We start from the raw sequence: 21207 nt of genomic DNA, 5'->3' as shown, positions 1-21207 counted from the left end.
GAGAGATCTGACATGTGTCTTCATTGGGGGATCGGAGCACCAACGGACTTGGAGCCTCCTGCGTCTGCTTCATGCTGACACCTTTCATTCCAATGTACTGTCGATCACATCAGGCATCTATGGTTCGAAATTCGCTCGGACAATCCTCGCTTTTAGATGACGCAAGTGGCCGTCGTAGAGGTGTAGGCTTCGCCGCACGAGATGCCTGAGTCGTCTACTTGGTACATTATTGATAATATGTTCTCGCGTGGCTTGCGGTGTTGATCAATCGCATTCGTCACGGACAATAATGTGGAGAGACCCTGTCGATCATCACGCTTATGTGGTGGCTCAAAACAACCCAAGGGACAAATCACAATACAGAAGCAAATATTCGTGGAGACTGAAGAGTCACTGAGAAAGTTTTCTTGGCTCGTAAATAATCCATATGCACAGATGCAGAGATGTCTTTTTTAAATCGTCGTCATAAAAAAAAAGGGATATTCTAGAGGTTGCCACGTCCAGAGCCAGGATCATTTGTCTCAGACGCCCGCATACCTGGAGGCATACGAATACCCAATGCTGGTGATTCTCCTGGACCTCGTGCTGCCAAATTTGTCCGACTCGCAATATCCACTCGGGCCTTAGCAAGCCCGATAGCAGGCACCACCCATCCACCACAGCTACATTGCATGCCTTGCCAGGCGAATTTACCAATGTTAGCCCCGCAGCCTGAGTTAGGGCAGGTTAGGCGACCTGATAAAGGAGCATCTGCGGAGTATTCATCATAGGTTGAATCCGCATCGGGGTCTGCGCCATCTTGAACTGATGACGGGAATAAACTGGGCCGCATCCACTTCAGCGGATGGAGGAATACATGCGCACATTCCACATTGGCGGGCGCTCTGGCACTCCTCTGTTGATTCTGCTCGTGATTGATAATGAATGGGGTTGTCGCGAGGGTGCGCCTAATTAGGGACGTTAGTGGTCTTCGATGACGGCCCCGAATGGCAGGTGTAGCCCGTTTGGGAAGTAGATACGAACCGGCACTTGCGGCACTTAATCTCCACCGAGCGGCCGGTATTATTTTCCTTGGGCTGAACGGGCAGCTCGTCTTCAAAGCGCACCGACTTCAATTCTGGGGCCCGGCCACACGCGACACTTTCTTCGACATCACGGTGGTACAACCAGCGCTGGTACACAGGGTTTTCTGTGACATCGTCTGGACAGCCCATTTCGTGGTACAGCTCCAACTGTTTCATGAAGCCGTCATTAGGTTCACAGAGTGGCCGGGCTTGCCTCAAAATCTCGAGGGCAGATTGTGGTGTGAGCGCACCAGGCTGCTGGTGGAGCAAGTAGGCAATGCATACAGTTGCGGACCGGGACTTGCCCATAGCACTAGATCGACATGATTAGTGTTTAATAGGTACTGATGCATGTTGCAGAGAGTGCACGACTTTGTGTTTAATCCTGAGGTGCAGGATACACAAAATAAGCAAGGCAAAAAGGGACGGAGAAAAGGCAAGGCGTCCAATAGCAAGCCCCGGAAATGCAAAGACACAACATACTCCAGCTACGCGCAGATCGTAATTGATATAGCACGTAGTGACGTAGGAGGCCGTCGCAGGCGGGCAGATGGAAAATCTCCGGAAAAAGAAGCTGCTAGAAGCAAGAAAGGACCCGAGCGGTCATCGAAGACCAGCCTGGATAGGGCGATACGACAGGGAAAAGAATCAAAAGGAAACGGACTCACCAGTGCACCAAAACACCGCCACCACCGTCTAAACCAGCTTGAATGAACCGGACAGCGGCTGGCAAGTGTTCTAAAAGGTTCTCATCTTCAACATCATCAACAGGAATAGAGATGATGTTGATAAGATGCGAATGTTTCCTCAGCGGGGTTCAGTCGTAGCACAGAAAGAACATGGGTGATGTCTGCTCGAGCTAGAGCAGCTTTGTTCTTTAGGCAGAAGATCCTATACACATGGGGACCGAGTTAGTAGAGAGGGAATAATAATAGAGCGGCACGCCCAAGGGTACCAATATCAAGGCCCACTTTGACAAACAATAGCCAAGGCGAGTATCGAGGATTGGTGAAGTCTTCTTACCCGCCGATGTATATGTTATGACCAGGAACTTGATTCATGGCCATGCTGGTGGTGACGGTCTCACGATACTTTGAACAAGAGAGTGAATGAAGATGCAAGTTGAGTGGTGAATATCAAATTCTGACAGTATCAAACAAAGTAGATGCAGCAGACTCTTTCCTCCCAATCGAGTAGGCGGAGATTTCCCTTTGAGCCTCGGCCCCAACTCAAACAGTTACCCGTCGCCCAAACTGGCAATTAGGGTAAGGGCACAATTATACCAGGTGACCATATCACTGTTATTCCTGCCTGAGGCTGCAACATCATGATTGTTTACTCTCTCCATCACATCTTGAATCCATTTCTCAGCCCCAATTTCGACTAGTAACACCATCCACTGCATCGGTACCGCCGCAGCTGAGATACTCTGTATTGAGTTCTCGCGAACTGCTGGGGGCAGCCAATCTCTGGCAGCATTCATGGACCAGTGCACGAGACTTGCGAGAGTGGATGCATGACCCAGTGCACCGGAGCTACCCACCTACGATTCACTCCGCATTTTCGAAAGGATTGGACGAGCCGATCTGAGCATAGCTTGTGTCACGATGCGAAGAGATGCGACGGGTCTTTCCAAGCTACTGTAGGCAAGGCTAAACGGACCCTGATTGGCCTCGAAGCTCGTGGACCATTCCACCAATTGGAGGTGCAATCTCTCCTCTACGAACCACTCTCCAGCTCGCCACCACTATCACAGACTAGAGATCCAGAATCTACACCGTTTACATTAGATATCTTCCCGTGCTAGCGATGTGGTTGAGCATACCCAGCGAATCATTCCGTACGTTTTCCACTGCATACGCTAGAAATCTCGGTGAGGTGATGGAAAGCTCTAGCCGAGCGGTTCACGCCCCGTGGGTGGGGCCCTGATTTATCCCCGACAACCTTCAATCCACCACGATGTCCGGCCAATTATTCGACTAGCCGCTCCTGCAAGGGGTTTTCTGACTTGCCGCCGGTAAATTTGGAAGTCATCTATGAGAGCCATGGTCCATGAGGACCGCAGTAACAATCATTCAAGTAATCTATACGGAGCACTTGAACTGCAACCAGACCACGCGAATCACACGGTACCGTTCAACTGACATGCGTCCATGCCGAGAGAGGCGCGTATAGAACCGCGAAATTCCCAAGCCCCCAGGGCTGGGGGCGTCGCGTCACCTGAAGTATTGGTGAGGAGGGAACCAGAGGCGCTGGCGCTGGCGCTGATGCATGCAGTCGCTCAGACCACAGCCTCTTAAGGCTTAGGGTGACGCCTTATACAGTGTGATCCTTGGATCTCGTGCTGACCGCGTTGTCATTGCCACATTGGGAAGTACATAGAGAGTGAGGTGTCAAATTTGACCGGGCCTGGGCGAAAGTAACCCCTACGAGCGTTTTGCCATACCTCGGCATGAATATATATGCAATGCCGTACGACGCCAAGGTGTTTATTCAGGCCACGCGAGTCAAGACCGACAGCGAATTGTCAGGCGATACATATGATAGCCCACAACATGAAGTACTCCGTGGTGGTATGTCTACTGATGTGGTTGTATTCGGGTAGCATTATTATTGCAATTCTCGATATACTACCCTACTCTCGCAGGAATCTTTCTTTACGCGAGTACCTCCCTAACAAGCACCGACTCAAACACTACATAGTACATCCGTCCTCCCGTTAACTTACCCGGGTATACCCCGTCCACTAGAGACGCAGAAGTTGCCCCGCTGCTCGTACCAACAACCAACTTTAGGGACCTCTCCGAGGCTCCTGGAGGCTGGTTCGTGTCTAAGACTCTTAGCGAAGAGTGAACCTTGGAAAAATGATAGCAAGGGCGAAAAGGCCAAGAAAACCAAAGTCCCGTAGAACACGTTTAGATCAGGTTGTAAAGTAGCTGGTGTGGAGCACCACCTGCGCTACCCTAAAAGGGCAGTGTACTTGAGTTGTGTACTGTACTCCGTACAACGGGTATCTTCATGGTTCTCCCAAATGGATCATAGGCTCTGCTGACTCAGCAATGCTTGTTCGGGAGCTTACCCTGAATGTCACACATCTTTCTTCAATATCCAACCATTTGACAACGTAGGGCTGTCAAACATGCCACATCTCACTGTTCCAAAACCAAACTTCGAGTCCCGCAGAATCGTCATCGAAGGATTGATTTGTGCAAACCTACCCCTGCCCGAGGACTTTTTCAGCCCCCCTGTTCCTTCTCCCCCAAGTGACAGCGGACCGTCAGTGTGGCAGTGCATGCAGGACTGGGCCCAAGTGGAGCGCGCTAGGAAATCAGTGGGTCACCACCAACGACTCACGATTGTCCGCTACTTGTGGAGGCAAGAAAGAATGTTCTCTTTGCTTTTTGCATGCGACTGTCCACCCCTGTCCGGGCCCCTCTCAACGGAGTACAGGGAGAAACAAGATCGAAGTATTCCCCGTCGAAGACCGGACGAAGAAATGAAAGAAGACAAAGATACAAAACTTAACACAATAGGACGATTAATATATCAAACGAATAAGCCCACGCTACGGGAATCCGAATCCTCCGATGCAGGTCAATCTGATCGAACAATTTGACCGTTGCGGGGATCCCTGCAGCATTACATGATAACATGGGCTTTTATCCCATCGTCCATCCCTTTCGCAGCTTAGTACGAAATACAATCCCGCCCGGCAGGATTTCTTTAATCGCGCGACTGCAGTAGTGTCACTCTGTCCGAGGAGATATAAGCCTACCGCCAAGACATCCCAATTTGTAGATTGTTACTGGCTCAGCGCCGCCCCTATTATCCTCGTTCGTTGCTTTCTCGATCTTTAACTCCGTTGTCCTAGCCCCTCTTCGGCATCATGAATGTCAGCAATGGCCCGCGCTAACCATGGTTCTTCACGGAGCTTTTCGGCCATTCTCTCGTTGCTAGACGGAGTGGCCTGTAGGAAAGCGCTATGACAGTCGCAACGGCCCGTTTTCATTAGTTACTACAATGCTACAGCCCCTGGTTGTAGCTTCACCGTCGGTAGCTGGTCGCGTCGCCAATTCCCTTGGTAGTTTGTCATGCCCTTGCATTGTTAAACCCGGGTTTTAGGGAAATTTCCTTAAAGTTGTTGCGAAACATCTAATGCATGAGATCATTGAACATATAGAGTTATCGAGTCCTTCACAGCACAGGGAAATTGATGAGGGGCAAGGAACTTGTAAAATTTGTTTAATACTTTCCAGCATCTCTGGTTGGTTCCTCACAACCCATCATATAAGATCGAAAGTTAAGGCTGGGACAGCAATGGATTTCATTTGTCCACGGCTGTCGCAGGCCCCATATCTAAAATGCCAGCCCTTCGTTAGCCTTTCCACAACATCCCAGTTTCTGGAAGGTCCATTACCCAGGTTCAATGGGAAAAGGAACCACGGGTGAAAGGTCTGCCCAGACTTCTGATTCGAGCAGAACCAAAGTAAAATTACGGGATCCCGGGCTCTCGCGCGCATTTTCCTTCTAAGGCTGAGGTCCGTTAGCCTGAGATGGATAAGTCTGCGGACTAAACTGGACTAGGGCCTACTGTATTTTGTATGAAATTGTAGTGTACTACTCTAACTAGCAGTACGGGAGGGACATCCTTGTCATTACCCGATTAAGCCTAAGCCTAAGCACTACCGAAGGTCCTACACTACGGCATGTAGCATGCATGATGATACGACCAAGTGGCCGTAGAAGTGGTTGGCATCGTCAAGAGTTTAATTCGCGCCCAGCCCCGGATGCCTTGCGCCTTGTGCCCTACCGATGGTCGGGTCATTCTTCCAACGTGGCCACCAGTACCACCCACACTAAACCCTACCGTCCCCAAATTAGCCCAAGACGTAATAACTGTAGTAATAAACAATGTTAGAAACTCAATTTCGTCTCATTATTGTATGACCGGAGACCGGATGACAGGATCTGATTGTATCCGGGAAAAAATGGCGGCCACGTTCTGGGCCAAAGTGTATCTTGTCTCGTGTATGTATTTAAATTGTATGTGGCTTACAATGTACTCGGACCATACATACATATACAATTATACACGACCCGTTACGGCTGGCTTAGTGTTTTCCCTTATTTTTCTCGTCTTTTGCCTCTTTTACCACCACCACGTCAACACCCCCCGAACTGCAGGTTAAGTCCGACCAGACCCATCCAATTTTGTCGATGTTTCAATATTCCTCTTTATTCATTATTCATTATTATTCCTATTTATTAAATTTCCTCTCTTTTTTACCATTTTCGTCTCGTTTTTTGCCTCGCGACTTGAAGACGTTCCAGATTCCTCTCCCCCAGCTCTCGTACCATTCATCACCCTCTCTTTCTTTCTTCCTTTCCTCCACCTTTTTCCCTAAATTCATTATTCCACCCCTCTCTTTCCACACCCTCCCCCTTCTTGGCTCAGCTCGGTGAGGATGAGATCACCGGAATTGCCTCCCCTTCCATCTTAATTACTTTTTGGCTCATGCCCTTGCACCCAATCACCTGGTTGCACCGCCATCTTGCCTGACTTGTCTGTCTACCTGCCCGATTTCCCACCACACCTTGACATCTTTTTTTCTATTTCCCTTTTCCTCTTTGGTTCTTCCTATTCTTCGCGCTTTTGCTCTGGTTTCGAACTAGTGCGCATTATTACGGGGTACTTGTCTTCATATCATTTTTTCAGCTTCGTACCTTCCTTTTGCCTCCCGCAACCAGCTAGGGGAATCTATCATTTGTCCAATTGTTCAACTAGCGGCAGAGTGCCCGAATGATAGAGAGACGATCGAGACCGAGATATTTTCTATCTTGTTCTTCTTGATTGATACCTTGAGGGTATCTAGTTACACTCGACTTTCTCTGTTCCTTTCCCTCGTGCGCGCGGAAACGATACCCAACAACATCCTTTTCGCCTCCCCCTTTGGATTTACATTTCTTGATTACCTTTTTTTCCTAATTGAAATAGGAACAAGAAATTTCCAGATTGCAAGCGCAAAAAGAACAAAAAAGCATGAGTGGCCCTGGTCCCGCTCTGTACGATTAACTTGGTTCTATGGGACACACGACGGGCTTCTGGACAGGGCTGTGTGTGTGTCACTCTTGCGGCAAACGTTTCATCCCATGAGGCGAATCGCCGAACAAGGGTTCCGGAAGTAAGTCGCCAAATGTTCAGCCCTACTCGTTGGTTGCTTGGTTCTGGTCAATTATACCCTTGCCCTATTCCTATTTCTGTTTCTATTTCTATTGTCCCTATGATCCACGCACATCACCCATCACCTAATACCACTCCACCCCCCTCCACCTATCCACACCCTATTCATCTACCCGCTTAGTCCTGGGCCACCCCCTCGATATTAGGTCACTCACCGCGCTTTTTACAACTTCTTCCTCGGTGCCACCCGGTCTAACTCTCAACTAGCTGCTAGCACATTCCCAGCCGCATGAACACTGCTTTTCTGGGCTATTTACACCCAGTCCTGGTGTCTTGGACACGCACGTCGCCGTCGGCTCGCGCTTATTGACCCATTTGAAGCTGGACCTTCCGGTTTGAAGTCATCGGAGGCGGAGGCTGGTTAAACGGCCCCCCTAAGAATTCACGGCCGGTTTCACGACGCTTGCATCTCAACTGGATTGGGCTATTGCTGCGACACTATCTGGATTCCATCTGCCTATCATTCCGATTATCTCAAACCCATTCGCCTTTTGGGGTTATCTTATTTTTTTGCTTATTTTTTCTATCTTATTTTCCTCGGTCATCTCGTGAGGCTGTCATCCGGCCGTTATCCGCCATCCCCACCTGCTCGGTCGTGTCTCTCAGCCTCAGCCCGTTCATGCTAGCTTCGCTTCATAACACCCGCTGTGAATTGCTCCGAATCAGACGAGCATGGACCAACGAATGTCATCGCATAGCTTCTATGATTACAAGGATCATCACGACCGCCACTCTGATCGCGTCCATATGATGCCCAATTCTTCATTCTCATCGCACGGCCCGTTACCTATACCTTCTCGGCCCGTCATGCACACTGCTCCGCCACCTTTACCTCCGCCGCCGCGTATTCGCGATCTGGAGAATGGCTATGATGCGGGTTGGCTATATGCGAATTCGAGTCGTTCAACGACGAGTCTTCCACCGATTAACCCCAATTCGAGCCTTTTCGGTGGCCATCGACGACCTGATTCTGCGCCGATGAGTGATCGTATGGCAGTTGATGAACTGGAAGGACGACAAAATGGATTTCCGCTTTCGCGCAGTCCAGAGGCGCAGATTAAGATTGAACCGCCACCTCCAACAGATGAAGGGTTCCCGAATTCTATGGCCGTCAACACTACGGGCCCGATGTAAGTTTTCTTGGAGTTCGCGCTGCAATTGGTGGTATTTGCAGATCCTCCGGGTCGCATATGCTTAGTCTCTAGCGGGTGGGCAAAAATACTAATGAATTTATAGTCTCAAGGGCGAGCAGAACTTTTCGCTGCGCAGCGTCAAGGACTCGTCAAATGCATACGATCAACATGTACTTTCGAAGATTGGAAATACTCTTTCACCACGCAACTCGATCAGCCAAGGATCTGATCACCGAGGATCAATTTCGGCACTGACGGTTCCATCAATTCCGTCGCGCGCATCCAGCAACCTACCATCCCCAGGACCGTCAGAAGCTGGCTCGACTTTGGATGTTAAATGGTACAGCAGCCCTCAATCAGGCGGAGTTTCCCCGAGGAGTAAAGTTGGTTGGAGGGAGTATATCGAAGGACGCAGTCCGAGCGTGGAGAGTAATGCGCCTTCTTCGGCATTGGATTACGACTATATGCGAGACGTGGGTCGACGACGATATCGTGGAACGACGCCTTCCAGGGAAGATAGTATCAGTCTACCTAGCCGCTCCAACCGTGGGAGCTACGACCAAGGCGTTTTCTCCGACATTGATGGTGAGTTTTCTACCGATGAGCTGGCTCCGCCACGCCAGTTCATTCTTCGGGAACCGACGCCGCCATATCCCGAGGGTTCAAGGCAAGGCATGAAGCGACGAGCATCTTCGCCACCACGAGAGCCGATGGGTGACGATAGGCATACCTTGCACTCGGCGACAAGCAATGGTGATTTATCGCAACGCCGGACGAGTGGACAACCTTTCACGAATACTCTCTCGGTTAACCCTAGCTATGCTCCGAGTCACAGGACTCTTTCCGCAGCATCATCGCTCAGCATTCGAACCTCCGGATCCTACTCGTCTGCTCTTTCGATTGGAGGTAGCAGCATGACCAGCCTCTCGCCATATGATAGGCCATCTCCGGGAGGTCTCTCGCCCAGTTCCGATTTGGATGCGTTCCACGAAAAGTCAATCCTGAACCCGAGTTCTCCTGTATCGCTCATGCAATCGCTCCCGAGATCTGTGACTGGCTCAAATACTCTAGAACCGCCTGCAACCGATGCCACGGGAAAGGTGTCCATGCCAAGTATCCTCAGCGTGCCGAAAGCTTCACCTGCATCAAAGATGGGCGGACTATACATCTGTGATTGTTGTCCCAAGAAACCGAAAAAGTTTGACAATCCGGATGATCTTCGGTGAGTTCGATGCCAATTTACAAACATTCTATAGCTCCCAATTCTAACTTCAAAGCAGCTCTCACGAAATGGAAAAGCAATACTCCTGCCAATACTGCAACAACAGGTTCAAGAATAAGAACGAAGCAGAGCGTCACCAAAATTCCTTGCACCTCCGCCGTCATTCCTGGTCCTGCGCCGCTCTCCCGAGCTTCCAGGCGGCCTTCCATGGCTCCACCGCTCCATCTTGCCAAACCAACGCTGGCCCCTCGCACGATTCATGCGGATACTGCGGAGAAGAGTTCCCCAATTTCCCACGACCCGACTGGGATCGCCGGTTCGAGCACCTGACGACCGTGCACAAGTTTGGCGAGTGCAACAACGCGAAGAAATTCTTCCGTGCCGACCACTTCCGCCAGCATCTGAAGCATAGCCATGCCGGGAGTAGTGGCAAGTGGACTAATATCCTTGAAAATGCGTGCATGAAGGAGGAGCAGCCTCCTGAGCCTAGGGATAAATCTGGCAGTATATCAGGGCCGCAGGGCTCCGGTTCGCTAACCTCAAATACCATCGAGGAGGTCCTTAGTGAGCAGTGACATTTGCTTGGGCGCGCTGCGCCCAAGTGGTTTGGCTTTTTTTTGCACTGCTGTCTCACAGCTTTGCTTGTGCTCGTGCCTTGTCTCCAAAGAGTGGTGGGTCACATCCACTCGACGCTATATACGCTGCGTCCGCACCCGTGTCCTCCTTCGCATCGTCCGGAGGGGACCAGGTCTTTTAAGGCAAAAAAGCCAAAATCACAACCAAAAAAAAATAAAACTTCCAAGCTTCTTGAAGGTGCCTTCCGCAGAAAGGAAAGCACACTCAGGCATTGGATATAACGATGTGACGCGATCTCCTCTTACCTACCATCTACCACCAGTGATTATTCAATTCTTGTTACCTTGTTTTCCGTGATTTGTTATATCGTTCGAAGGAAAGCAGGCTAGGGCAGGCAGAACGGGGAGTTTTCGTGTGTTCCTGGGTCTTGGTTTTGGGTTACAGTCTTCGTGTATACCTGGTGCATCATTACCTGGGTGGATTGGATTTTTATCATCTCTCCATAAGTCGGAGTATTTTTTGTTTTTCTTCGTTTTGTTTTTGTCATGATCGGTGGAGTCGGTGCATGGTTCGGGGGGTCTGGACTCTTTTTGTTTTCGACTTTGTAAAAGGAAGCCCTTTTTTTTTTACCCATATAGGTATATAGTCCACCTTGTATATAGGAACTGAAAATAGACCGCAGTCGGTGGCTTTTTTACTTCTTATAAGATACCTGTGTTCCTAGATGTCTTCTTTGGTTAGAACATAGGCTCGCAATCCTTTGAGAGAAGAAACTTGGAAGTCATGTACATCCTATTTCCTTCTAACTATGTGACACTATACTACATAAAATCGACGGCTAAGCTTCACATTCAAATTTCTCGACAAGTCGCGAGCCACTAACGTAGCCATATCAGACTTTCTTCCCAGATATTGAAGCGCCGAAATACAGAATTCGCAATTCTGCCGGAAACATTCAGATAATGAATCTTGTTCACTAGACATATCCATTCCTTCCACAGAAATGTATCCCGCCTTGGCAAACGAGTGAATCAAAACGACCGTCCACGGCTCTGTAAGGAAGGCGACCTCGGTGAGTGAATCGTGGAAATCAACACGAACGATGGACTCTTTCCCACGAAGTGATGAGCGAGCAAGAGCCCCAACTGCAAATGCGTTCTCTCTTCTCAGCTTTGTGATTAAGTTTGAAGAATGTCGAGATTCACGCTCGACATCAGAGCCGAGTTTTCCCCGATCCACGGTTTCCAGAACGTCTGCTAGAAGCATAGTAGCGAGATGCCAATGTCCGTCAAGAATGACATACCAAGACTGTATACGCGGTGGTAGCAGTTCATGGTTGGCAACGCAGTCCAGCATGAACCGTTGGTATGTATTATTCCAGTGGTGATAGACCAGGAGAGTCTCATTGATGACTTCTTCGAGCCGTTTTGGTCCAACGCCTCGATATACCAGGGTTTGGAGTTGCGTGACGCGGCGATAAAGCAGGACCTTGACTGGAGTTGCTTCTGAAAGGACGGAAGCGGCTTGTTCGTAAGAGCATGGCCATCGAGGCTGTTCTGCTTGGTGGAGGAAGAAATCGCCCCATACATCCTTTTTCTTCTGCATCTCGTTTCGTGGGAGGTTCCAGCCGTTGAGATCCACTTGATCTTCGAGTTCGGATACAGGGATGATTGAGGTGATTTGACTGTCCTCATCTGACACCACCAGTGGACGCTGGTACATGGCGGCACTGAGCGTATCGAACATGACCCCTAGCCAGAATAAAAGGCTAAGCGTGGTGCGGTGTTCGTCATTCGCGAGTGTGGGATCGGCTGGTGCAGTGCTTGAAAACCTTGGTACTTCCGACATATCGGTCAGCGTGGATCCCATAGACTCCCTTCGCAACTCTCTAACGTGAGAGGGCGCCTCGCGTTGAAGCCTCGTCAACTTGTGTCGGAAGGTGAATAGTTGACGGTTGGCATGTTCCAGAAACATCGGTGCGACATCATTCTCTAAGAGCTGGCCCAGACGCTCGTCTTCATCTTCGTCCAAAGGACATTGAGTCAGGGAGAAAATGATATTGGCAAAGATGATACGAAATGACGGGATACCGGTCGTGTGCTCCAAAGCGTGACGAGCCTGATTCCAAACATTCTCCCGGATAGACCTTTCATCACGAGCAATTTCCGCTGGTACATTTAGATTCGAACCCTTCTGCGCGTGCTGGGTCCACTGTGAGGCAAATGCGATGATTGAGAGATGAAGGGCCCGGGCTGCAGCTTTATCCTCGTCGGCGCTCAAATTCCGGCCGCGGATGTGAGAAGATGCACGATCTAATCGACAAACCCGAATACACATTCTGTTGGGCCAGCTTGAACTCCATTCATTTCTTTCTTTATACGGGAGCATATCAGTCAAGGGGTCGCTGTACGGACAGTTGTGCTCCGTCAGCCAACAAGACAACGCATTCTCCAGACTATCGTGATAGATGCGGATCAAGTTCTGTGTCATCGTAGTCCGAGCATAATCAGCGGCGGTATTGTTGGAGGCGATGCAAAAGTGGCACTCAAATTTAGACTTTTGCCTCCTATTCGGTTTAGAAGCTGAAAATTGGCGTGTGGTATCTCTGTATCCCGGGGCAATGATATCAAGCACAGAAAAATCGAGGGTATTCATCCCAAGACTATTTTCTTCAAAATGCGGAATCGCATCGAACGCATTTTCGAGCGATTTAGGGGACAGTTCGCTAAAAGGTTTGACAGGCTGTTGAGTGGACGTCACCGGGAACCAGAAATCATCTGTGACGCTTGTATTCCACGAAGGGAACTCAAACTGCTCATCGCCAGACGACTGCATTCCAATCTCCTCAATGATGCTACTGCTTTCCTGGTTCAACGACGGAGGAGAGAACGAGGTACGATTTGTGGTTGAGGCAGGAGTAATCATGCCCCCAGCATTGACAGGATACCATTGCGAAGAAAGCAATATATTATCTAGGATATCGCCATGAGAGCTGGGAAGTGAAGGAATTTCACGGCTTTGAGGCGTAGCTGTAGCTGTAGCTGCAGCGCTGGATTTTGCTTTCCGGTGGTCTCGCTTAGATTCCACGCGCTTTGATGAGAGGAAGTTGAAGGTGCACTCCTTCTTCCATTTCTTGCAATTTGAGCAGGAGCTAAAACCATTCTCCTTTCGATTTTTCTAAGAATTCAAGTTAGAGCCAGCTCCTATTGGGAGATAAAAACACGATTACAAACCGGAGCATCGCAGCCCCTCTTGCCTTTCCGGCACGGGTCGCAACTGTGATGTTGGCTTCGACGAGAGGTCTCCATAGTGGAACGATGGAGTAATAGGTGTCGTAATGGAAATTGCTTGGTAGGTGACGAGACTACCGTTCTCGACTGCGAACCGCCGTCCCTCCTGGTGGATCCTAGCAGAGGAGGGGCAAGGTTGATATGTGAATGCCAAGCAAAAATAGCTGGTTCATCTCTGGGGACGAAATTGCGGGGACCAAGTGGGGGCTCGTATGTGCACGTCCACCACCATTCGGGTCAACGGAACCATCCAGGTCTCATGTGGCCACAAACCGCTTTGAGCTTATGCAAGTGCTCATAATGATTGTTTGTTGGATAGCAGCAGACTGGAATTATCATGTCGGGAAGTTTGCAGTCGAAATTGGTCAACTTGGGAAGGATTGTGACCAACATCCTCCTCACTTACGATGCAATCTCATATATCTTACACAGCAGGAAACTGGGATTCTGGGGAAAGATCGGAGTAACGACACGGGGCTGAGCCAATCATCGAACTTGACGATGGGAAGGTGCATATTGGACGAATCAAACAAAGTACCGAGTGGGTCTTCAAAGGCCAACTAGAAGTGATTCTGATTGTTTGTGCTGATTCCTACCAAATACAGTGGGGTAATGCTGGCCGACCGGAGAGACTCCTGCGGACTAAAGCTTCTGCAAGATCACGTCGATTCGATGAATGTAAATGACCAATGGTGTCCCCAAGATTGATTTTGGAAAATTTCTAAGGATAAGCCTTACAATCCCAGTTCAATGACCACTCAGCTCCCTGAGTGACTTCCTTTCATTGGCCAATACATGGATATAGGCTAGCTCCTATTGAGATATGAATATTTCAGATATGAATTGAGAGGCTTTTAGCTAATATCTAGGAAGTGAACAACGCGATGGTATTATCTCGAGTTTGGATCTGTAGATGCCTAGGTGCTAATTTACCAACACATTGCTGGGGTCTCTCTGTCAAGTTTAGGCATTGTTGAAGTTGCTTTCAACCATCTTCAAATAGCAATTAACTACCCTTGATCTGGAAGATATTTGCAAAAATATTGATCTCAAATATGTACAACACCAGACAATCTCGCACCCTGTTCACGATCAAATAACCTTCCGTATTCCACGTCAAGTCTCGACTCCAAAACCGACAATTTGTCTCATCTCAACTCCTAGCTATAATCCAGGCCATCTTCATCCTGATCCACTCCTTACCCTACTCCGGCATTTCGAGCACATAGCGGCCTGCAATCTTTCCTTTCTCTGTTGTTCATCAGTACCAATATCATCTATTTGGTCGAGAGTGTGACATACCCATCAATTCAAAGATCTCAGGAAGATCCTTCAGCGGGGCCAGCTTAAACGGGGCCTTGATCAGACCCCGAGCAAAAAAGTCGATGGCTTCCACACTGTCCTGTCGGTTTCCAACGTAGCTACCCTTAATGCTGATCATCCGCAGCACCGTATTGAGGACAGGGGCCTTCAAAAATGCGTCTGGGGGCAAGCCAATAGCGATGATTGTTCCCCGAGAACGAACATATTCGGTAGCCTGTTGGAATGGCTTCTCTGAGACTGCAAGCAAGATGACAGCATGAGCTCCAAGGCCTTCAGGAGTGGCCGCTTTGACGTCTGCCACTAGATCCTTGGACTTCAGGAAGTCAACATAAGCCTATTTGGTTATTAGCTTCAATCTGTAATCCTTGATAGGGATATTCTTTAAAAATTGATGAATACCTCAGCGCCCAATTTCTCGCACATAGCTCTCTTCTCATCACCCCCATCAACGGCGATAACGCGTACTCCCATGGCCTTTGCGTACTGCTGAGCAAGAGATCCGAGGCCACCTCCAGCCCCGACGATAGCGACTGTCTGGCCAGGTCGAACTCCAGATTCCTTCAATCCCTTATAGACAGTAATTCCAGCGCACAGGACCGGAGCAATAGCATCAAGAGGGACATCCTTAGGAATCTTGGAGGCATGCGTCGCCTTCCCGACTGCATACTGCTGGAAAGTGCCATCTACAGTATACCCAGAAAGCTTTGCCTGGGCACACAGGGGGTCGTCGGATTGCCTGCAGAATTCACACTCGGTACAAGACCCATTGAGCCACTTGATTCCAGCATGGTCACCAATCTGGAATTCATTGACCAATGATCCCTTGTCCACAACCACTCCAGCACCTTCGTGTCCTCCAACAAGGGGCATCTTGACCGGAATCGGCCAGTGGCCCATCATAGCATGCAAGTCTGTGTGACAAACACCAGAGTAACGAATCTTGACCAAAATCTCGTCTGGGCCAGGCTTGGGAACTGGAATCTGCTTGTAAACCAGGGGCCCTCCGATCTTTTCGGCCACCTGAGCCCATTGCATCTCGGGAATAGACATATTGATTGAATATAATGAAGTTTGAAAGCTGTGTAGCTTTTTCTTGAGACGGAGATTTTGATTGCGAATGAATTGATGATTGAAAAGTATCGAAGGTCTTTATAACTCGCTGGCTTCGGACAAGCTACGAAGTGGTTCTCTCGTACTTCCTTACATCTTGATAGATCCTTTCGGACCAACGGAAAGCAATTCGAACAGAAAAAACCTGAAGGTATTTCCAAGTTTGCCTACAACCAACTGTATAGGTGATGATGAGGATGGCCCCATACAATGCGGGGAAGGTTTTGCGGAGGTTGCGGCCAAAACGCACTTTCGTGCGGCTCCGCATAGGCACACAATATTTCATCAAACCAATCACAGAAAAGAGCCATAAGACCATGAATATGGCTCTGGACTCTGGAAATTGGTAGCCTCTACTTTCTGGCCGAGTCTTCATGAGTCTATTTTGTTCTGAACGAACAGGGCAAATCTCTCCGTCTTCTCTTTGGCGGACTCGGGCAACACTATTGCTGTCTCCGAGAGATAAACCTCAGCGATCTCCTCTTTCTTTATTTGTCTTTTATTTTGACTTAATTCTTTCAAATAACTTAGTCGGTTCGTTTTACCGCACTACGCTAAGATCCGTAAAATAATGTAAATGCCCGTCAAAAATGGATAACTCTCTAATCTATTAGAAATCCCAAGGATGGTTTTAGAGGCATTAGGTAAAAGGTTCGCCCAATCTTCCAACTTAAACACATTCTGGAAGGGGATTCAATGAATAATCACACTTAATTCTTTTTCATTTGGATGATACATTTATCGACCCTTCAGGCTCTTCATTCATTCCGCACGGCGAAAATGTACTTGACCAGCCACTTTTAATCGTGAAACCAATTGTCTTCCTACCAAAACTTCGTTCAACTCCATGACTGCCATGACACCCAACCGGTAGGACTGGACGTGACCTCATTTCAATTGTCAAAGAGTGCGCTGTAAGGTCCTCTTCTGGTTGTTGGTTGCTGTTTGCAGTCTGTTGACCCAGGAACAAGATCGGACTTTCAATGTGGAGTATTGCTGGATCGACAAAGTCATTTTGACCCTGTTCAGTGGGATAGTTCAGGCTTGGATCCACCTGTTCCTCAAAAGTAGCCCCGAATCGATTGATTGGATTAGAGGGTAATGCCCATGAGTCTAGGCTATCGGCAGGGGCATTTAAACGAGTTCTACCGCCGTAGAGGTCAATCTTGGGCGGTTTTTTGGACATATCGTAGAGATATCTGGGTATCTTGCGATCACCATCAACGCATGTCTTGGTCAGGCCGCGCCGCTTGCATTCCATACAGGGCCGCTCATTGCCTGGTTTACCACTGTCAGAATTTTTGATGGGTTGAAACATTACAGGCGAGCTCCGTTCGACTTACCACATGTTCTATGTGATCTTTGGCAGTTCAAACATGATCTCCTGGCCTTCTTCCGGCGGAAAGTTGTATCAATATCATCCGAACTTTCAGGCATTTGACACCCAGTTAGATCTATCTCGTAAATGACCGGACGAGATTTTGTTGATATTTGGGGATTATGCTGCCCCACAAGGCCGATTGAGTGATTGGGTTGATTGTCGAAGATGACCGTTGTTAATGCTAGGTTCAATGCGCTCTGAACCACAAACGAAAATAGTTGAAGAAAAGTAGTTTAATGAGTGATATAAAAAAGCTTCAAGTCATTATTCACTATAACATATCGTCCGCATTAAAGGCCTTGACAGCACTATACCATGCCCAATCCAAAAAATGATCTACGGTTCAGGCTCCGCATGTTCACTTTGCCATTTCTCCAGAAATTACTGATTTAGCCACACCCGTTATCCAGATCTGTAAATCCCACTCTTCCCCACACATTATAGAAGCTTACCAGAAAATCGTAAGATTTGAGTTTCACCCCATGCGGATCCGCATAAGGCAAGACCTCCGCATGGAGAGTGATGCACGGACCCCTCAAAAGGTTCCACCATCTAGATTTCAAGTATCATGTTGGATAGAGCTAGACGTTGCTCAAGGCTAACTATGATTGTATAAACTCAGTGGCTTGGTGCACAGCCTTGCAATATTTGCCCCACTACTGGTCCCTGGTCATATCCGATGGGCCAGTCAATCTGCTTCTAGCTTGATTCAGGTCGATATTTGGTGTGGAGAGCCAGAACAACACCATGGTTTCCAGCTAATCTGCACATGGCCTTTTTCCTTTCCCCCGCGATTCTAGATCAGTGCCTAGAATGATTATCGTTATCCGTTCTGCCGTATCCAATCATGTACGCTGTAGGATATTCTTAGAATTGAGCAGCAGGCACTGGGCCATCGATAAGGCAATTACTATCAGAGGTGTCGTTATATAAAGCTGTAAAGATATGTTGAGTACATAGATAACTACGCAAATACCATTCTCTCTTTTCTTCCCAAATTTTGTCAATTAAGGTCATCCAGGATACGCCAAAATGGACAGCGATCACAGTCAAAGTACCGAGAAGAGAGAGACTATCCAATACCGAGAGAGTACAGGACATGCTCTAACAACAATTCCGACATCTGTGACTCTGTCACCTGAGCAGTTTGAGAAGCTTTACTTGACGCCTATGACCCGCTGTCAGCCTGAACTTGCCAAGCGAGTTGGAAAACCGACACCGCTGTGAGTATCTGGAATTGCAATTCATCCGCGATAAGATATACCGTGGAAACTGGTCTAACTATTCTGCTCATTTCAGAGCTCTTGGTGGTTTTGTCATTACCACGACTCCAATTTCTTGTTGTTTGATGGCTTGGAGAGGCTCCAGTGGAAACGGGGTGGCATTCATGTAAGAGAAATTCAGTCAGCCTGACCATTGCAGTCAATCTAAGCAACAGGAACAGCGGACCCATCGTCTTCCTTGGTGGCTTGTTGCTGCTTATCACCAGTATTCTTGAATTCATCCTGGGCAATACCTTTCCTTGTGTTGTTTTCGGCACCATCGGTGAGTTTGAAGACCTTGAGAAATGTACCGCAGCGTCTCGATCGCGTTTCTCATACTTCCTGATAGGAGGATTCTGGTTTGCCTTTGCCGCCACAATGATTCCTGCATTTAATGCAGCCGGTGTGTTCCTTCTGATCCAGATCATTATATGTAATTCTTACACATGTATAGCTCCTTATTCAGCATCAACCACTGACACAGTCGCCGGGCTTTCAAGTGCGGGCTTTATGAACACCTATGGTAAGTCTCAACTGTCTTCGGGAATATTCTCCTGGCAGTCGACTGATTATGATTCATTATTCTAGCTTTTTTATTCATAACGATGGCTGTATTGATGTTGATATTTATGATCTGTGCGACACGCACCAATGTTGTGTATACACTTATCTTTTTGACACTGCTCGTGGTCTTCTTGCTTCTATCATCTGCATACTGGCTACTGGCAGAAGGCAATTCTGCTGGTGGTAACAAATGCGTCAAAGTGAGCTTAAAACTCGCATCAGAAGATCCCCTAACTGATGGCATAGAGACTGACTCGGGAGTTTTCAGGGAGCTGGGGCTTCGCTCTTTGTTGCGAGTTTGCTGGGCTTTTATCTGCTAATTGTCCAATTGTTTGAGGCAATGGAATTTCCTTTCCAGTTACCGGTCGGAGACCTGGGGGCGCTCTGGGGTCGCAGTATGCAAAAGTTAGGATTTCCTTCCGAATCTTTTCGAATGTCATGCTAACTGTGCTGAAGTGGTGCGATGCGTGATATTGAGGAATCTGCCGTTGTTGATCAGAAGTAAACCGTGTGAAATTGCAAAACCAAGCAGTTGTATCAGACTGATTGCTATTGAACGATGCTTGAGCGACAAAAATCCAGCGCGCTTATCAGGATTGGCGGTGTCTGGTATTTCTTTCACTTGTCGGGCTGGTGTCACCTAGGGAACGTGATACCGCATCTTAATTCTCAATAGAAATGCAGTCGTCTTAGTATTCTCAGTAATTCCAGAAAGCTCTTGTCTGTATGCTCTGAATAGTTCCTCTGTGCTCTTCTTTGCAGGCATGGCAGTGAAGCAATCGCGGCATCAGCCAAATTTCCTTTCTGGGACCCCGCTATGTGGATCATCTCCACATGTCGCGACAGTCGATAACGAGGGAACATCCGGAAAGCCAGATCTTCGCAGCGACAACGCTGCACAATTTTTCTTCTCTCAAGAAAAGCCTGAACACTCTCGTCAGGGAATCATTCGCCGCTTCTATTGAGAATACACTCACAAAACACTCGAATCCACCATGGCTTACCTGTCCTCTACGGCACTCCCCGAACCCTTTGTCATTTTGACACCCAGACTTGTCGTCATTCCCACGCCAATTGCAGTCCATATAACCTCCTATCGCGCTCTGTATGCAGAATTACATGCCGACGCTGGCTTCTGTAGAATGGGTTTCGGCGAGCGTTTCGCCGTCAGGAACTGGAATGACGATGAAACGCGTGACATGATTGAGACACGCGATATTCAGCGCTCATGGGAGAAACGCGGCTTAGGAGATTTTGCTGTAGGGCTTCGTCTACAGCCGAAGTCCGGAGGCTCCGGTGCGGATTTCCAGCAAGACCCTTTTCCTAGTGTGTCAATGCTTCGGGCAGATGAGCTCAAACAGTTCATGGGACCAGATCTGACACGCCTGGAGGAGATCCAGTGGGTAGGATACTCGGGGATCCGCGATGCAACCATAACATCACTTCCACCACGTGAAGAAGGAGATGCGCCTTATCCGGACTGGCTGGAGATGGTGGAAATTCGGTATGGAGTATCGCCGGCGTTTTGGGGAAAGGGCATCGCTCAAGAAGCGTCGGATGCAATTATGCAGTGGGCGATACGCGAGAAGGGAGTGAAGAGATTCATTGCTGAAACGGAGCGAGACAATCAGCGCAGTGGGCGGCTTCTGCAAAAGCTCGGATTTGTTCACAGCGGAACGAACTATTGGAAGGAGCCGCTAGAATTGGAGTGGGAGATGATTGCCGCAAAAGAATAAGATTGCAAGTATGCATTGCATTGCTTATTTGTGGAAGAAAAGGGTGGTTTCTGTATAACTTCAGATGACGTCAGAAGTTGGATGGGGTGTGGTGGGAGCTTCATGTTGGAAAAGAATCAAGATGGGGGGACGAATAACATTATGGGCTCCTGCTCGCCGGGGGGGTGTTGATGGGGAGGATGGCCGGGGCGGCTGAATAGCTTCAAGATTGGCAGGTATGGTAATTTGAGAGGGCAAACAAGAGGGAGGGCAAACAAACCCAAAAAGAAAAGAAGACAAGCTATAGACCAGTTTAACAGGTCCCC

General features: G+C 48.5%; 6 protein-coding genes across 6 annotated transcripts; 3 read left to right on the top strand and 3 right to left on the bottom strand.

Annotated features, from left to right (window-relative positions):
- Positions 1 to 484: 484 nt before the first annotated feature.
- On the bottom strand, positions 485 to 2131 carry dspC (dual specificity phosphatase YVH1; the record flags this gene model as incomplete). Its single annotated transcript, XM_057151443.1, has 4 exons — positions 485 to 947; positions 1024 to 1377; positions 1733 to 1870; positions 2088 to 2131. 4 exons carry the CDS (start codon positions 2129 to 2131, stop codon positions 485 to 487), a joined length of 999 nt encoding a protein of 332 aa, XP_057009248.1.
- A 5981-nt stretch (positions 2132 to 8112) lies between these two features.
- On the top strand, positions 8113 to 10235 carry znfA (putative C2H2 finger domain protein; the record flags this gene model as incomplete). The annotated part of the gene is made up of 3 exons (XM_057151442.1): positions 8113 to 8435; positions 8542 to 9660; positions 9719 to 10235. The coding sequence occupies 3 exons, from the start codon at positions 8113 to 8115 to the stop codon at positions 10233 to 10235; spliced, it is 1959 nt and encodes a 652-aa protein (XP_057009247.1).
- Positions 10236 to 11052: 817 nt separating this feature from the next.
- Positions 11053 to 13544, bottom strand: N7473_005501 (Zn(II)2Cys6 transcription factor domain-containing protein; the record flags this gene model as incomplete). The annotated part of the gene is made up of 2 exons (XM_057151441.1): positions 11053 to 13413; positions 13470 to 13544. The coding sequence occupies 2 exons, from the start codon at positions 13542 to 13544 to the stop codon at positions 11053 to 11055; spliced, it is 2436 nt and encodes an 811-aa protein (XP_057009246.1).
- Positions 13545 to 14592: 1048 nt separating this feature from the next.
- Positions 14593 to 15941, bottom strand: N7473_005500 (zinc-dependent alcohol dehydrogenase; the record flags this gene model as incomplete). The annotated part of the gene is made up of 3 exons (XM_057151440.1): positions 14593 to 14777; positions 14829 to 15183; positions 15249 to 15941. Coding segments are annotated over 3 exons (1095 nt in total), but the record flags the coding sequence as incomplete, so codon positions are not given.
- A 2431-nt stretch (positions 15942 to 18372) lies between these two features.
- Positions 18373 to 19611, top strand: N7473_005499 (uncharacterized protein; the record flags this gene model as incomplete). Its single annotated transcript, XM_057151439.1, has 6 exons — positions 18373 to 18563; positions 18640 to 18729; positions 18785 to 19005; positions 19057 to 19125; positions 19191 to 19366; positions 19435 to 19611. 6 exons carry the CDS (start codon positions 18373 to 18375, stop codon positions 19609 to 19611), a joined length of 924 nt encoding a protein of 307 aa, XP_057009244.1.
- Positions 19612 to 20161: 550 nt separating this feature from the next.
- Positions 20162 to 20902, top strand: N7473_005498 (GNAT family N-acetyltransferase; the record flags this gene model as incomplete). The annotated part of the gene is made up of 1 exon (XM_057151438.1): positions 20162 to 20902. One exon carries the CDS (start codon positions 20162 to 20164, stop codon positions 20900 to 20902), a length of 741 nt encoding a protein of 246 aa, XP_057009243.1.
- Positions 20903 to 21207: the final 305 nt, after the last annotated feature.

The sequence above is a fragment of the Penicillium subrubescens genome (genome assembly GCF_028828155.1).
Source record: "Penicillium subrubescens strain IBT 31985 chromosome Unknown utg000004l_segment0_segment0, whole genome shotgun sequence".
In the NCBI taxonomy this organism is placed as follows: domain Eukaryota; kingdom Fungi; phylum Ascomycota; class Eurotiomycetes; order Eurotiales; family Aspergillaceae; genus Penicillium; species Penicillium subrubescens.
This window is presented reverse-complemented; position numbering and strand designations above follow the sequence as displayed.